This window comes from Cupressus sempervirens, chromosome 3, assembly GCF_028749045.1.
Source record: "Cupressus sempervirens isolate cs-2001-9-10 chromosome 3, ASM2874904v1, whole genome shotgun sequence".
Taxonomy (NCBI): domain Eukaryota; kingdom Viridiplantae; phylum Streptophyta; class Pinopsida; order Cupressales; family Cupressaceae; genus Cupressus; species Cupressus sempervirens.
This window is the reverse complement of record NC_143120.1, coordinates 488,365,619-488,384,333: the sequence shown is the minus strand read 5'-3', so window position 1 is coordinate 488,384,333 and position 18,715 is coordinate 488,365,619. Positions and strand designations below refer to the sequence as shown.

Below are 18,715 nucleotides of genomic sequence, written 5' to 3'. Positions count from 1 at the left end.
CAGATGGAAACAATCTGTTTTGGCTTGTCAAAAGGGTGATTTTGTATAGTTTATCCACCCAAGGATTGTATATGGTCACCGTGTATGTTACTAGGTGGTTGGATTTTTAGCACTATCAAATAGGGAGTGTAGATTTTGGGTGGAGCTGTGAATACATATCTCAAATGCAGTTTTCATTTTACTCTATCAATATTAATTAATCTCTTACTGATATTAGAAATAAAGAATAAAATTATAAATTATATTTAATTTATATTAAATAATATTCATCATCATAAACACATTAAGTTTCACGTAATAAATAAAAATATGTTAAAGAATTATTCAAAATAAAAATATTTTGATGTTTGGGACTTGTAGAAAAACGTTTGAGACATTTTCATTTGGATATTATATTGAGAGACCATGCTTTTGATGTTTAAAACGTTGAGACATTTTCATTTGGATATTATATTGAGAGACCATGGTTTTGATGTTTGAGACTACAATTGTAATTCTATCACACTGATTTATACTGCTGTTATTATCATTTATGTTATACTATTGTTTGTAACTTGTGAATCCATGAATTTTTTTTGCATATTGTCTTGTTCTCTCTCTCTCTCTCTCTCTCTCTCTCTCTCTCTCTCTCTATCTCTAATATCTTAATATATTTTGAAAAATTCATACATACATACATATAATATGTATACATAATTTGTATACTGCTGTCCCCTGCTGCCCACTATTTTTTGGACCTTTGGAAGATGTCCTAGAAATGTGTCCCTTGCCATCCCCATCCCTGAAACACTGTGGATCATAGAGTACTACTGCTCTACCTGATGTATATTGGTGAGATTTGTGAAAAGATGATGCCTGTTATATTCTGATCTGCACTTTGTTATTACTGATATAACAATATAAATCATGTAATAAGTCTCCTTCCTACTGCTGGCATCTGTTTCTGATAAATCAATATAAGATATAATACAAGTCTTCTTAATATTGCTGATAGCTGTCTCTGATATGGCACTAAGGAATATTGCTATAGAATTTCCTTTTAGTCGCTTATAGTGATGATATATTTTGCTGTTCTGATTTATACTTTATAAGTACACAACGGTCTTCTATATCACTTAGAGTGATAAGATAATTTGCTGTGTCTATTTTTTCCTTTAGAAATATGCAAGATGATGAAGCTCATCCTGATTACTTTCCTTAATTATACCCAATCTGATTCACGAGACGTGGGTGCTCAGTTGAGTGATCCAATAAAGATGAATCCATAAGAAAAATAGTCAATGATGCTTTCAATTGATTTTGATCTGCATTATGTTAATCCTATATAACTGTGATAACATTACTGATCTGGACTGCAGATCGTACGGATCTAGCAAAGCATTGATATCCTTAGAAAGGATTTAAATTTTAACCTATTAAATACCTTATATATATTAACGCAATCGGCGTCCTTCTTGGAGCATTTTATAATGTTCTAAATGACATAATCATTGTTAGTATATTTACTAAATAAGTTGTTTATTCTTGAGACACCGATCTGGGCACTTTGGTTTGTGTGTAGGGCTGACCTAGAAAGAGGCCTCTTGGGTGCCTTATAAATAAGAGATAGGAATGTAGATAAAGAACACATAAGAATAATAAGTCTGTTTCTTTAGCATTCTCTGCCTCATTTGACTTACTAGCAGAATTAAATATATAGTTGCAGAATTATACATTGATTAAAGGATACTATATATACTGGTTGGTGTTGATAAAAACCATCTTCAGCAAAGTACAAAAGCTTCATATCAGAGTTGGTTGTTCTGAATTTGTAAAAATTTTACACGGTATCAGAGCTCTGGTAGTCAAACCTAGGCTCTGCAAATTAAATGATCAGACTTTAAATATCTAGCAACATCCTTCTATCTTCAATGGCGAGCACAATCAGACCCGAGGACAGATTTGATAGGAAAGAACATTTCATTGCTTGGAAATTCAGAATAATGATGATTCTTAAAGACAATGATGTGAAACAATTTGTTGATAAAGCATCCAAGCAACCTGATTTTGAACCTAATAAAACTATTTGGAGTAAAGGAAATAGGAAAGCCATGCAGATCATATTAGATGGAGTGAAAAATGAAATAGTACCTATGCTAATGAAACATCAAACAACATTTCATATGATGAATGCATTATTAAATGCATACGAAGTTAACAATGCAACTAGAACCCTTGCACTAAAAAGACAACTAAATCATACTCAAACAAAGAAGGGAGAATCTATGAACTCTTACTTCCTAAGGGTGGCTAGTCTGAGAGACGAACTTGCAAGTATAGGGACCATAATTAAAGACAAGGAACTAACACTTACGGCTATAGATGGGTTACCAGATTCATGGGAAACATTCTCACAAGGAGTAAGTGCTTGAGACAATCTTCGAGACTAAAATAGACTTAAATGAGATTGCCTGCAAGAAGAATCTAGGAAGCTTAAGAAAGGAGGAGGATTGAAAATTGAAGATGAAGAACTTCATGTTCTCAATACAAGTTCCTATAAAGGTAAGAAGAAGCACTTCAAGAAGAAGAAGGGTAATCAAAGAAATGACAAACCTAAGAAAGATTTATCCAAAAAAAAAAGCTTCAAATGTGAAAAATTTGGACACTATAGATCTAATTACCCTGAGAATACAAAGCAGCAAGTAAACTGTACAAACATTAGCAGGAAAGAAGAAAACTATGATCTTGAGAATCGTATATTGTATTTTGCACTATCAAATAAAGTATCAAGCAATGCATGGGTAATTGATAGTGGATCATCTTGACACATTACAGGATACAAAAAAGTACCAAATTTTATATCAGAAGAAGTTGATGGCGAAGTTACCATCGGTGATAATTCCTCTCATTCAGTCAAAGGAATTGGGAATGGCACCTTGAAACTGAAGTTATGTATTTGTCTACATCTCAAAAGAGTACTCTATGTACTAGGAATAAAGATGAATTTAATTTCTGCTACAACACTTGACGATGATGGACATAATGTTGCATTCATGGACAAGAAAGTAATTACCTAGTCTAAGAACTCTTCATTCAAGAAATCAAAGTTGATTGGTCAAAGAAAGGGATTCTTGTATGAATTAAATACAGATTCTAGTCAACCTTTTGAAGCCTTAATTCATGAAGTTGTTGATATAAACAAAATATGGCATCGAAGGTTAGGACATCTAAATTTCAAAACCTTATCCACTATGGAGAAGATGGTAATTGGTTTACCTAAGTTGAATAAAGATCATTCAAGCATATGCAAAGGATGCGCTTTGGGTAAGAACACCAAAAGTCCATTTCATGATAGCACTAAAAAAATAACAATGTTTTGGAATTAATCCACTCAGATTTATGTGGACCTATGTCTGTTCCTTCTCTTGGAGGATTCTGGTACTATATACTTTTTATAGATGACTTCTCTAAGAAAACTTGGATTTACTTCTTAAAGTGTAAAGAATTAGAAGAAATCCTTAAGTGATTTAAAGAATTCAAAACTTTAATTGAAAACTTATCAGGACACAAAATTAAAACTCTTAGGATTGATAATGGAGGGGAATATACTTTAGATTTGTTTAAAGAGTTTTGTAAAGAAACAAGAATTAAGAGGGAGTATACTGTTCCTTATAACCCAGAACAAAGCAAGGTAGAAGAAAAGAAGAAAAGAACAATTATAGAAGCAACAAGAACTATGATATTTGTTCAAAATTTAGAATATTATCTTTGGGCGGAAGCCTCTTGTACTGCTGTCTATATTCAAAACAAAAGTTCTCTCCTGCCTTAGAGATAAAACTCTTGAAGAAGTCTTTACTAAGGTTAAACATAATATAAGTCATCTTAGGATTTTTGGTTACCCAGTATATATACATGTTCCAAAAGAAAAGAGAACTAAGTTAGAACCCTTCGGGAGGAAAGCTATTTTTGTCGGGTGTAGTGAAACATCTAAAGCATATAGGATTTACATACTTGGTCAGAGAAATATTGAAATTAGTAGGGATGTAATATTTGAAGAAGATTTAGCATTCAAAAGAGCCCCAAGTTCTAAAGATTCCTCTCCCTTACCTAGTTTTGAAGAAAATACTGAATTTGAGTTCTAGAGGGAAAATATTGAAAAAATTGAAGATAAAATTCAAAATCTTAATCTTGAAGAAACTCAAAATCCAAAGAAAAGACCACTTTGGGCCATTAAGACAATAGAGGAAGCACAAGACTTCGCTGCACCGTTTGGAACCTTTAGAGAGAGCAAAAGACCTAAAAGGTTTCCAGTTATGCAACAAACATGAGTGATTTATCTAAATCAGAACCAACCAATGTTTCATATGCTATTAAACATACAACTTGAAAGGATGCTATGATAAAAGAATAACAATCCATTATTAAGAATGATGTTTGGGAAATTGTTCCAAGACCTGAAGGAAAATCCGTTGTTTCTTCTAAGTGGATATTTAAAATCAAGCATGCTAATGATGGTAGCTTTGAAAAATATAAAGCCAGATTCGTAGCTAGGGGATTCTCTTAGAAAGAGGGAATTGATTATGAAGAAACCTTTGCTCCTGTTGCCAAATACACCTTTGTAAGAGCAGTCCTAACTATTGCAGCATCGAAGGGATGAAAAGTACATTAGTTGGATCTAAAAACAACATTTCTGAATGGAAAGATTACAGAAGAGGCATATTTGGAGCAACTTGAAAGATTTGAAACTCATAACCCTAAAGGTTTTTTTTTTAGGCTCAAGAAAGCTCTCTATGGGCTTAAACAGACTCCAAGAGCATGGTTTGAAAGAATTGATAAGTATCTTACCAGTTTACTCAAAGAATGAAGCTGATCCAAATCTCTATTATAAAATGGTTAAAGATGATATGATAATTTTGATACTATATGTTGATGATTTACTAATAATAGGTGATGATCATCTTATACATCAATGCAAGAAAGATCTAATAAGAGAATTTGAAATGAAAGATTTAGGACTCCTTCATTACTTCGTAGGGCTAGAAGTATGACATAACTCTGACAACATCATACTTAATCAAGGAAAGTATACACTAGACATCTTGAAGAGATTTGGAATGTGGAACTGCAGACCTATGTCTTCTCCTATGGAGACTAATCTACACAAACTTAAGGAAACAACAACAGAATCATCCTCCATAGATTCTACTCTCTACAGATAGATGATTGGGTCCCTTATGTACTTGGTAAATACAAGGCCTGATATTTGTTATGCTGTTAATGTGTTAAGTCAGTTTACGTGTGAGCCAAAGGAGGTTCACCTAGTTGTAGTCAAACACATCATGAGATACTTACAAGGCACTCTTAATCTTGTGCTCAAGTATTAGAAAGTTGACTTGGACTTACATGGGTATTCAGACTCAGATTGGGCTGGAAGTGTAATTGATAGGAAAAACACTTCACGATGTTGTTTTAGTTTAGGCTCAACAATGATATCTTGGATATGTAGAAAGCAGGCATCCGTAGCACAGTGTTCCATAGAAGCTGAATACATTGCCGCAACAATGGCCTCTCGAGAAGCAGTTTGGCTCAGAAAATTACTTGTGGGATTATTTGGTCAACCAATGAATCCTACTATCATTCATTGTGAGAATCAGAGTTCCGCCAAGCTTTTTGTGAATCCAGTTTTTCATGACAGGTCCAAGCATATTGAAATTCCTTACTATTATGTAAGAGATATGGTAGATAGGAATATTGTAAAATTAGAATACATTTACACTGTAGATTAGACAACAGATGTCAAGGTCACCGGGAGACGGGGAGACTTTGAGGTCTCCGGTACTGGTACTGGTACCGGTACGGCAATTTTTCAAATAGGAGACGGGGGTACTTGGAGACGGCATTTTTTTTTTTTTTTTTGTTAAAAATAAATTTTTAATAGTTTAAACTTAAAGAGTATAATACTTAAAGTAAATATAAAATTTCAAAATTTCAAAATAGTAATACTGTAAGACTAAAAGACTAAAGTAAATAATAAATTAATAATACTAGTTTTGTCACATTAAAAATTAAAATAGATTCATAGAGTCAAACTGTCAAAGATTATAATAATAATAAGCGGTCAGATACAGAAGTACATTACTGAAATAGATTTTAAAACCTAACAAATTGGCATTGCTACAAAAAATTTGTGAAAATTATTGAATTATTCAACATCGATGCATGCATAGAGACACACTTAGGATTTCTATTTTCTAAGTAAGAGTTGGGATTGCTTAGATTAAAAGGGAGTAAATCATTTTGTAATAGTGTTTTTTTTCCAGTTACACAGATTCAACTAACAAAGATTCCTATATTGGTACTAGGATATTGCCAACAACAGATAAACAGGTACGAATAACAAATACGACTTATACATCAAATTGAAACATGATATCCTCTTGAAAAAACAGAAATATGGGACCAAATACATTCATGTTAACATACATAAAACCTCTAGTCTATCACTGTTATCGCTGAGTCTTTATCAGCAAATAGATGCTTGGTTTTCATGAGGAATAATACTATTATCAAGCATTTGCATATCAGATTTCTGTAACATACGTAATACTATCTTCTAATGCACTAACAACAGTTTTTGCACCCTAATTCCTCAGCCGCATAAACTTATGTGATTTGGGTTCTTTACTGCAATCCTGTACAGCTTCCAATATGTTGTCTTAGACTTGTATCGTGTTCTTGTAGGTGACGTACATCACCAAGCAGTTGTTACGGAATTCATATAGTACCTTAGATTTTTGCATTAAAAACATTTAAATGAGGGCTAAAATATATAAAATTATTTAATATTATATTTTACATTTATATTTTACAGGAGACTTCGGGGAGACTTCACTTTTTGGATTAGGAGACGGGGAGACTTCAGGAGACTTCGTCATGAAGTCTCCAACCTTTTTTGAGGTCTCTGGAGACGCGAAAAGTCTCCGAGACGCCACTTTTAGGGGGGAGACGGGTCTCCTGGTAACCATGACAGATATTCTTACCAAACCTTTCTCTCGAGTGAAGATAGATCACTTCAGGAAAAGACTTGGTATGGTTGAATTGTAATACATTTGTATTCTTTAATTATTAATAATTTTGAATTAAAATTATTATTGTTAGGCTATTGACTGTTATGGGCTCCACCATTTGTATTCATTATTTAAGAGGGGGCGATCTCTGAGATAATGAACACTTGTATAAAAGACATTATGAGAAATGATGATTTCATAGATAATGTACTAAACAATAGAGAATTGCTGTTAGATCTGGATGAGTTCAAGATCATGTTGTGATGTAGGCATTTCTATGCCTATGAGTCACAATTTGGATAAAGGAAATCATTCTCTGGATTTTATCCTATGAACTGGTAGATATTAACTTAGGATCATATTGTGATATAGGACTGCCAGTACCTATGAGTCACAACTTGGATAAAGGAAGAATTTAATCATTCTCCAGATCTTATCCTGTATATTGCATTCCATGCAATACTGTTATCACAAGTATAAGTCATATCATAGGTATAGTAATATGACATAGTATCATGTGTTCAATGATACCACATGCTTATAAGATTCAGATAGATATACAGTATCAATCTATGCTTATTCATCTTAATTAATGATGCTAGCTATGATAATCTCTTAGAATGATTATCAAGTTAAGAGGTAGTGTTAATCCTATATAACTGTGATCACATTACTGATCTGGACTGCAGATCGTACGGATCTAGCAAAGCATTGATATCCTTAGAAAGTATTTAACCTATTATAAACCTTATATATATTAACCTAATCGGCATCCTTCTTGGAGCATTTTATAATGTTCTAAATGGCATAATCATTGTTAGTATATTTACTAAGTTGTTTATTCTTGAGATGCTGATCTGGGCAATATACACCTTGGTTTGTGTGTAGGGCTGACCTAGAAAGAGTCATGTCCTTTCTAAGGACATGCCTCTTGGGTGCCTTATAAATAAGAGATAGGAATGTGGATAAAGAACACACAAGAATAATAAGTCTGTTTCTTTACCATTCTCTGGAGTCTGCCTCATTCGACTTACTAGCATAATTAAATATATAGTTGCAGAATTATACATCGATTAAAGGATACTATATATACTGGTTGGTGTTGATAAAAACCATCTTCAGCAAAGTACAAAAGCTTCATATCAGAGTTGGTTGTTCAGAATTTGTAAAAACTTTACACGTTATATATTTTCTGTATGCCCTTTTATTAAGAGTTATGGCTCTTCAGTCATCAATGAAGAGTTGTGTCTTTCTGTGATAGTTCATCTAACATAATCTCATTACTTCATAATCATGGCTTTTGGGTTGAAGTAGGAGACTTGCCTTATTATAATAGATTGCACCTCTTGATATATTAAACAAGCCACCTTTATTGTTTATTGATGCAAACATAATAGCCATTTTGATGAATGAATGAATGAAGAGTTTTTGATGATCACGAGACTGATCAGTCCAAGGGTTGATGGATCACAGCGTTAAACTAACTCCATATTCCTTTCCATGTCTGATCTCCTGCTATGAATCTTGACAATCAAATTAGCAGTCTGATTGATCTTATCCTCATCAAATAAACTTTGCACATTGTCAACCTTCAAGATGATTTCGCACTGAGCCCTGATGTCTTCATACACTGTGCAGTCAATAAGAAAGTGCCATTCAGTCTCAATGCATCTGTGCACTCAATGAAGTGCTGCTTTGACTAGTATAGTCACCCCTCTATTTTCTGTTAATTATGGCTCCTTACTATTATCTATTTCCAGTGACTTAATATTCTTTCAATTGGATTTGATTATTCTTTATGTAGTCAGCGATGCTAAGAATTGTATTGTGCTCCCAATTGATCCTAAATAGCCATAAACGGAAGGCAGAATCCTGCATGCTCAGGCATCTATTTATCAACAGAAACAAACCATACTTAGATTCATCATGCCAAATGCTGAAATCTCTTTTAAATATGATTTGCACAGCATTAGTCAATACTGACTCATATTAAGTTTTCAATGTGATTCCACAGATGTGAATATTCACCATGTTTAAAGTTTCAACTAACTAATAGTTGCCATGATGGGATTGCCAATGAAATATTGAACTCCATGCAGATATTAGCTTTATCATTGCTGTTTGCTCACTATATATTGCTTGTTAAGACTTGATATAGCTTCTGCTTGTATTTGTTCTTCCACCCTTCTACTCTCAACCTTCGCACACCACAACATCATGTTCTTCCATTTCGGTAATCATCCTAGGCATTCCACTGGCTGAAAATATTTTGGCTTTGATACCACTGTAATGTACCAATCTGATTTGGCACTCTCACACTGCACATCCACACTCTACACACTGCACACCATACATCATAGGCCAAACAACTGCATTCTGCATACATTGCATACCACACAGCACATAACTCTAATTCCACCACATGCACGGCGCACTTTGCACATATGAACGCCTCACTCAGTACATGTGCATGCCTCACCTAGCACATGTGCACGCTGCATGCTGCACAGTCCATGACTACACTCCACATGCTCACACGAAAAGACCTCCACAACCAAACTTTGACACCTTCAACACTCAGCACCCTTCAATGCTCACCCTTCAACACTCGGTATTGTTTGACACTCAATCTTTGACACCCTTCGACACTCAAAGGTTTTGAACCCTTAGAAACTCACCCTTTGACATATGAAACTCTTCGGCAGCTAGTAATTGTTGGAGCTATGGAATCACAGACAGAATGCAATTTAAACTTAGTTGAATATATTCAATGCAATCATCACATAACAATGGGTTAATTTGAGATTCGTATTCTCAAATTTTATTCGTATGCACAAACGTGGAGTACAATGTGAAATATCAGAATGGTATTTCCAATGACAGACCAGGGTAAGTAATGACTCACTGAAACTGCAACAAGGACTCAATTCCAACCGGAATCGCAAATAAATAAGAAATATAACTCCACGATGATTTCCTATGAGGCCAGATACTTCTTTCTAAAAGGCTCCAAGAAGTATTTGGAAGGTTACAAAGGGCCGACATCATTTTATTTATTATTTTGGCCCCTTTTAAGTTCTTACTATATTGTTTAGTTTTAGGACCTTAAGTAAATAACTTAAAACACTTTTTAAAAATTTAGGACATTACAAAAGTTATCAAGAAAATTATACAAATGGATTAATAGGTGGCCAGGCTTTGTAGAAAGAGTCAAACATGTGCTATCTCAATTTATACAATGATTTTCCATCTTCTTTCAAGATCTTATGCTATATCAAAAATATTCAAAGAAAATTCCTGTATTTAGTGACTCGACCTTTTGGAATCTATAAGCTTGAAATGTTCTCTCGAAATCTTGAAAGAGAATTAAATATCTTGGATTTGAAATACTTCAACCAAGCTATTTTCTGAAGCCAAAATAAGAACCACATTTCAAAGTAAATCTAGGTTCATAACAGAATGACATAATGGTAGTTATAATAGTTGCTTGACTTGAAAGTTAAATCTATCAACTTATTACGGTTTATTAAAAACTGAAACTAGTAACAAACTAATCTAGTTCACATGAAAGAAACAACAACTTCCATATCTAATTTCTTTACAAGTTTATTACAATCTTCATAGATAACATAATGATATATCAATTTAAATAACATGATACAAAATTAAGACAATCATAAATGAAATGTACAAAAGAATCAAGTACCATACATGAAGCAGATGTCAACCATTGTGTTGAGCAAGCTTTGACATCTAGTGGAGAGGAGAAACATTGCCATGGGCTCAACCTCCCAACCACAGACCTTCATTTATCCCCGCATGATCTATTCGATAAAGACCCTCCTTACCCTGGGATTAGGCTTGGGGCATAATGGTCTTGCCACCCAAGCATTCGGTGTTAGAGCGTTGGCTAAGCAGCAGACAAGGCTATGGATATCCTCCATCAACCTTTTCTCTGTTAGCTTGCACTCTGACCTCTAGTGATCATTGTGACAAGCATGCCACTAACCTACCTTGGCCAAGGATTTCAGTGGGCTACTAATTTGCCCGATCACCCACTGCTCAACTTGACAACAAGAGTTACATATTGAACAAATATGAGCTGACTCGGTCTTATGTTGAGATAACTTTCATTTCTGACTCTCTTTTGTTCTTACAGGGATGTTTTCTCCTCCCATCCATTTGGCTCAACCATTCCAGTCTTATCGGTGCTTCCTAGGAGATCCTAAGATCTTATTCAATTTTGGTGTCAATTTAGTATTCTGTATTCAATGTTTTCATGGTATCACATGCTGATCTTATCTCAGAGGCATATTGCCAACACTGCCATATAAGTCAGGTTGATTAATTTGCACAAAATTTTTTCGGTGCTTGCTCATAAAGCATATCATACACAAATCTACCAATGAAATGTATATACGAAAGATTTACAATGGTCACGATGACAACTTATGATTCTGCATAGCAGTATTTTCAGCAAAAATCCATATGCATGGCATTGTAATAAAGTTCAGTGATTGCATAATCAGTACTATCGGCAAACAATCCATATTTATGGCTAAGTGATAAGACCATTGTTGCATAGCACTATTAACAGCAAGCAATCTATATAAATGGCAATGTAGTAAAGCACAATGATTTCATAACCTGCACTGAATGTAGCGCTGTCCCGTGATGCAGGTGGAATGCTAACTTGTAATGTTGCAAATGAAATTGACAAAGCCGAAATTATCTGCTAGACTCTTAAATATTTGCAGAGCTTCTCCCAATGAATTCAATTGTTATCACAACCTTGGCTTGTTGCCATGAGATGGAATTTTCAGAGCATCAAGAAATCTTGAAAACAAAAGTACTCGCATGGTCTTGGCAAGAACATAAATAAACAGCCCGTAGATGCACTCTCGGTTACAAGAAGAGGCCGAGGTGGTGGGTGCAAGGCTGGCTACTAGTTTAAAAGAGAATTTAATTTTCCAACCAATCAAAAAAGTAACTCCATTGATTTGAATATTTGAAAGAATTATGAGCCTGATAAAAGATGGGCAATCGCTCACATAATAAGGAGCCAATATTAAAGATAACTATAAAGGTTATCCTTCCTCATGCTTTTTAAAAATATATTGGCATCATGGTAGTTGTGCCACCTCTATTTGTACGTACATATATACATACATGTGTATAAATTTATTCACATAATTCTTTTGTATCATTATATTGATTTACACACATATATATACATGTAAGTGCAAGTACAGATGCCAAGATAACATAGTGTCAATATATGGAAAATAATCAAGGGACTACACAATGATCTTAGATAGAAAAGATAACAATTTTCTATAATCTAGATACTTAATGTTTTCTTGATAAGTATTATGAACTGACTGGGTAGCTCATGGTTGTCCAAGGTATACTCTTGCTTGCCTAGTCATTAAATCCTTAACCAAAATGACCAAAATGATTAGAATCTACACCTAATTTCCTATCAATAGACTTTTGGTGCCCCAATCCCCTTAGCTTCCGTTTAGTAATACTTCCCCCCTCCGTCTTGTCCTGCAACCAAGAAGAATTTCCATGATAATAAAATACTCAATTTAAATCAAGATAACTATAATAAAAAAAAGTTATTTTCATAATCATCATAATGGATAACCTCCATTTCTAGTAAGCAACAAACGTTTCTAACTTCTTTTAAAATAATAAATATTCATTTTGTGTTAAAATTGTAACGAACAATTAACATGCCATCTTTACATGAATCAAAACAAACAACCATATTTCCATTTCACATGATCATAACATTTAATTGATTGATTTACCGACATTCACATGAAAAATAGAACGGCTACATGATTATTTAAATTGGCAAAAAATTTGGGATGTAACAAAGCTCTTGCTAAGAGGATTCCTTGGTGCCTTTAGTCTAGCCTTCAAATATCTTGGATTCAGATTTTAAACATAAATACTTCAGTGCAAATGCAAACTAACAAACATAAGTTGGAAAGGTGGTATCTCTTCCATAGCCAAACACATCAAATACACGAAGCAAAAACAATAGGAAATAGAAAAATTGACTTATTTTGAGAAAGCATTTGAAATGGCCAACCTCCTCTTCACATAAAAGAACTTAAATAATTCAAAGAAGTGCTTTAATCAAATGGGGTAGTCATAGTGGAGAAGTGCACTCAACGTATAGAGATTGAACAGCATCAATGGAACATGGAATCAAGGGAAGTGCATGGAAAAAAAAAAACCTAAACAAAATACAAAATCTAAGAATATTTTAGGCTTGAGGTTAATAATTTAATTCATATCTCTTCTATTTTGGACAAAATAAGATGAAGTGAAACATCACTGACAATTTGCACTGTATCATGATTCATCAACTCATGCCTTTCTCAATTGACAGGGAAGCTCAAATAATACTCACTGGAATCCCTCAAGGTCTGCATGCAAGGCTCCTAATATCATATCAATTGATAAGACATGATAAATTGGTCCATCAATTTTCTACAATTGGCTTCAGAATGATTATCCTATACTCCCAACATATATGAACTTTTCTTGTAAGCAAATATGTTCATTAGTTAATTCAAAAATAGAGGCTGCATTTAAATTTTATTTGCATTCCTTCCTTGACAGATTGTGTACTCCCTGAATCCAGGATTACATATTGGAATTTTTTTGGCAAATTCTGCATGTTTATAAATGCACTTTTTTTTTCAGTCAACCCAAAACCCAATGAGCTCCACCTCCTGAGGGTTGGATGAAAGTCGATTTTGATGGGTCTGAAAAAACTAATCCTGAGAAATCATAAATCAGAGAAGCTTTCAGAGCCTCATGTTGTTCCTTTCCTTCAGGAAACTTTTGGATATTAAAATTCACAATACAACAGGGATTCATGCATTGAAAGTGGGAATCGGGTTATTCTGCTACTGTCAAGGACTCAAACCAGTAAGTTGGAAATAGAAGGGGATTAAAGAATGGATGCAAAACAAATGTAAAGGCTTGCAATTCAATCAGAATATGTCAATTTGAAAGGTGTATCCTATCCAGTATCACATTAAATAACTCCAAATTCCTAAAAATACTATTTCCAATTGGTCTACAACCACCTTCCTCAAGACTTCACTCTTGTTGATGCTAAATGCTTTGAAGCAAGGACTCACTAATCTAAATTTCTTTAGAAATAACCAATAATTGTTTACGGGGCCTCATCTATGCAATGGAGACAAAGTGGAGATGTCCAGGAAATACAAAATCAATGTATTTACTATTAACATGCATTTAATCAATGTTCTGTATCTCAGAATTGATTGATTCGCCATCGCGATTGCCTGAAAAAGCATATTGAGTGTTTGCATATTCCAAGGCAAAGCTATCGAATCTTCTTTTAAACATAACTGAAGGCTGAAGCAATCTATCACAAATGGTAAGGCAAGAAGGCAAAAAGTATATTTCATCCATAAGAAGAAACATCAAATTGCATGAAAAAGGGCCTCCAACACCCACAACGGGAAGAAACAATGAGCTCTACACATTTATCCCACCTAACACCAGTCTTCCTATATTTGTATCCACTCTTAGAAAGTTAGGGGTACACTATTTCTATGCTTGCAGCTATCATGAAAGTAAAACGAAAAATTGTGTAAAGTATATACAGAAGCTTCACTCTACTTTTCTTTGTTATATTGGGTCTTATTGTATTTTGTATGAATATCATGTACTTTAGCAAGAGGTTCTTCTGAGGTGTTAACTTTGGATTTTTGTATTGCTTACTTTGTTTGATGCTGTTTATCTTTTATAAAAAAAAGATAAAACAAGGATTGCTGGTATTGAAATAAAATTAAAAAATATTTCTCTGGTGTATGTGCAAGTACTAAATGTGAATGCTGTATTTGACTGATCTTGATACATCCTTCAGTCACTATTTAATGACTAATGCTTGAAAATCTTATTGTGTTTGCTCATGTATTAAATTGTTACTTAATTTTCTGCAATATATCTCAAACTAAATGATTCTGTAAGTTTATTCTCGAGTTTGGTTCATACATGAGAAATTGATATACTAATGCTAGACGTCAGGCAGTGATTTATTCTTGCTTCTGGTATAAAACTCTTTTGTGTTATGTTCAGATTGGATGATGCTTTTGAATTACTGGAAGAAATGCAGACACCTGGGGCACCAAATAACGTAAGACAGATTGGTAAAATGATCAAGGGTGATTCTGATGATGAGTCAAACTGGAAAATGGTTAAATATATTTTTGATACTTTGAAAACAGAAGGTGTTGGAGTAGGCATGGTGTTCTACAATGCAGTCTTGGATACATTGTGGTGGTTGGGTCAAAAAGCTAAAGCTGCTGAAGTACTTGAAGAAGCAAGAAAGCGTAAAGTTTTCACAGAAGCATTTCGGAAGACCAAGTTGGTATCTTCAGTGGATGTGCACAGGTTGGTAGTTCACTATTTCTTTTGCTTTATGATTATGGGACTGCATTGGTCTTTCTTCCATTCGCTCCAAGTTTAATTACAAGTTGGCTTAGTAATCTTTTTGCCAAGTTTTTATTATAAATACCATGATTTATAAAGAGTGGAGGTCATATCTCATGTTTATATTTAATAGGAACCTCTTCTTTTGTCTGTTTGTTCAGAATGTCTGTTGGTGCTGCATTGACATCTGTCTCAGTTTGGCTAATTGATAGCCAGAGATCGGCTCTTGATGGAGAGAAGATTTCTCAGCTTGCCAGTATAATCACTGTGTAAGATTTGTTATAGCCTACTGCTTTTGTTAGGCTGTGGTTCTGTGCTCTTTTATTTGTCTATCCTTTAATTACAGTTCCCCTAAAGTTTGTTTATGGACAGAATATTTCTTTGCTTGCCGGCAAAATCACTGTGTAAGACTTGTTATAGCCTATTGCTTTTGCTAGGCTGTGATTTTGTGCTCTTTTATTGCCTATTCTTTAATTACAGTTCCCCTAAAGTCTCTTTATTTTTTGTTTCAGAAGAGGTGAACTAGAGCAAGATCCCGGAGCAAAGCAATTTCCTGTTGCAAAGGCAGTCTTTTCATTTCTTCAGGATATAAAATCACCATTCAGCTATGTAGCATGGAGCAAGGGGCGCATAATATGCAATAAGAGTCAATTTCGGCGATTTCTTTTCGATTCGCACATAATTGATTCCATTGCTCTTGTAAATTCATTGCTTCAAGCCCCTGGTCAAAGGATAAGCAGTGTGTATATACAGGAAGGAAAGAATGAAAATGATGGTGAAGTTGAAAAGGAGGAGGCTAGAAGAAAAGAATTAACATCAGTTTAGATTTCTAAAATGTTACATTCAAGTTGCCATGCAAATCAAAGTGCATGCCACCCACAACAGAAGTTTGGTCCATCTTCCTGAAGCTAACTGATTCTCATAGCTGATTTCAATATTGGTACATGCCATTTCCAAGGTATACGATTGCAGTAGTAGAAGATATTGCCCTAAGAATCAAGTTTTGCTCTGCTGGAAGAAGTCGCACAGGCATCATGCTTTTAATCGTAATTGTTTCTGTACTTACATTAGAGACTTAGGATTCAAGCACATTGGCCTCGGCAATGTAAATTATAATTTTTACATGCAAAAGCATACTGACCCAAATTACGATGATCTGATGATATGCTCTGGGTAGGTGGGTTGAAACCTGAGGTGATGTGACTTGATGATTTTCCCATGCAGAAGAATTATCACTTAAGTTATCGTGTTGTGATATTTTCACCATTTAGGTTCAGGAGTTCGGAGACACATTAGTAACATGCACCTTCCTAAGGAATTAGGAAGAAAATATATTAAATTGTACCACCATTAAGAGTCGAGAAACAAATTGTCAACGTGTATTACAATTATCTTTCAATTCCATCTCCATTATTAAAATTCAGATCATTCTCTTGATTATTATTCTTTTACTATTATAGATTGTGGAAGGAAATAAAGTTAGAACTATCAGGATTGTTTAATAATCTTTAAATTTGTTCCATCTTGAATGGCATGTTCTTGTTGCCAGAGAATTGAATTTTTATTTCCATTATTAAAATTAATAAGGTCCTACTGTAGAACTGTTACAGGTATATTGAGGAAGGTTCATGCCAACCTATGGAGAATGACATTTAATTGGAATTGTGTCTGTTATTTTTTTGACAAGTTAAAGTTATATTGACAAGAAATGAACTTCAAATTAAATAGAAAGATGTTTGATTAGCCTAGGAAAGGTCAAAGATACTCTCTTATCAGTTGGGGAAGTATAATAGTTGAAACCAGGAAATGGAACGCTAGTCAGAATAGCTGGATATTATACCAGGGTTATCGAAATCTCCTATGGAGTTTTCCAGAGGTGAAGAATCTCTAGAAAGTTTGTCTTGAAACAAAAAAACATTAAATTGTCACCTTGTAAGAACCTGACTAATAATTTTAATTGAGGGAAACCAGTAGGTATCTGAACCCATAAAATGAGTTTTCTTATTTGAAGGGTGAATTGCTTCCTGGAATTTCAGTGGTTTGAGTGCAACATATTGTCAGGATTCTCCTTTGAAGCATAATTGTGAACTCATTTAGGATGCTGAATGAAATATAGGTGTGCACATTTTGGATAATATTGGCTTTTTAATACCGATCAATTGTTAAGACTGATACTAAAACTATGGAACAAAATTTCTGCTCATGGGTCCTGCAGGCTTAATACCCACCCGAGTGATCTGTCAGAAATCAGATGGTTACCACCTCCTACTGGGTTGCTGAAATCAAACATGGTGCCTCAAAAGATAAACTGAGCTTATCAGGGGTAGGTTACATAATCTGAGACAGCAAAGGAAGCGTATTTGTTGTCTAAAAAACTGGCTCCCGAGATAAATAATGGGCTGATGCCTATGGAATATTTATGGGTCTTTAGACTTGTGTTATGAAGGGATTTCAGGATATGTGCATTGAGGGTTCTTCAATGCTAATAGTTCATGTAGTGAAGAAGTGAATGTTGGCAACATTTGGAAAAGGGTTTGGCCATTGCTCAATTCTCAGCTCAGCTTTTCTTCCATTTTAGTTCGCTACCATGAAAGGAATCAAAAGTAGACTCCTGGCAATTAAAGCTATTATGCTTGAGAGTGAAGTGCGCGTCAGTGATTTGACCTCCATACTCGTAGGTTTAAATAATCCAGAATAAACTACAGAGGTATGTTGCGAATTGGTATTTCAGACCAATTAGGCATTGCAAATGATAACAAAGAAGATGTTGATCTGGGACAGTTTAGAATCCCAAGAACTTGTGAACTTTATTGTCACCTACAAGGCACTCTAATTAGTAAATTTCCTATTTGAAGCAGCAAAAATTAAGGATACAATTTTACTGTTTCTGCATGTACAATTCCGTTGGTTTTGTTTGGGCTAATATCAGTGACTGCTTGATCGTTTAAGGGCGGCAGTCTTACAAAAAAATAATAATAATGTATTTAATGACTAAGAATACTGGAACGATACAGTCCCTAGATCTCTTTTTTTGGATAAATAGTGTTTGTGATTGACATTTAGAGTATAATCCCTTGAAACATGCTGCTTCATTTTTTATGTTTTTAAAAAACTATATATTGGCAGGAATCTCTCCTTCCCATCGCGATTATTGACTGTGTTAGCGATTTTTCCTTGCTACC

The 18,715-nt window shown here is 34.3% G+C and overlaps 1 protein-coding gene across 1 annotated transcript in view; it reads left to right on the top strand.

The window, feature by feature from the left end:
• The window catches only part of PTAC2 (plastid transcriptionally active 2), a 66,334-nt gene extending 49,378 nt beyond the window's left edge, over positions 1-16,956 (top strand). Inside the window, exons 3-5 of the mRNA XM_089820469.1 lie at positions 15,180-15,494; positions 15,695-15,802; positions 16,046-16,956. Coding sequence (XP_089676595.1) covers positions 15,180-15,494; positions 15,695-15,802; positions 16,046-16,358 — 736 coding nt within the window. The 3' untranslated portion in view covers positions 16,359-16,956. The remainder of the gene's footprint in view (positions 1-15,179; positions 15,495-15,694; positions 15,803-16,045) is intronic.
• The last annotated feature ends 1,759 nt before the right edge of the window (positions 16,957-18,715 follow it).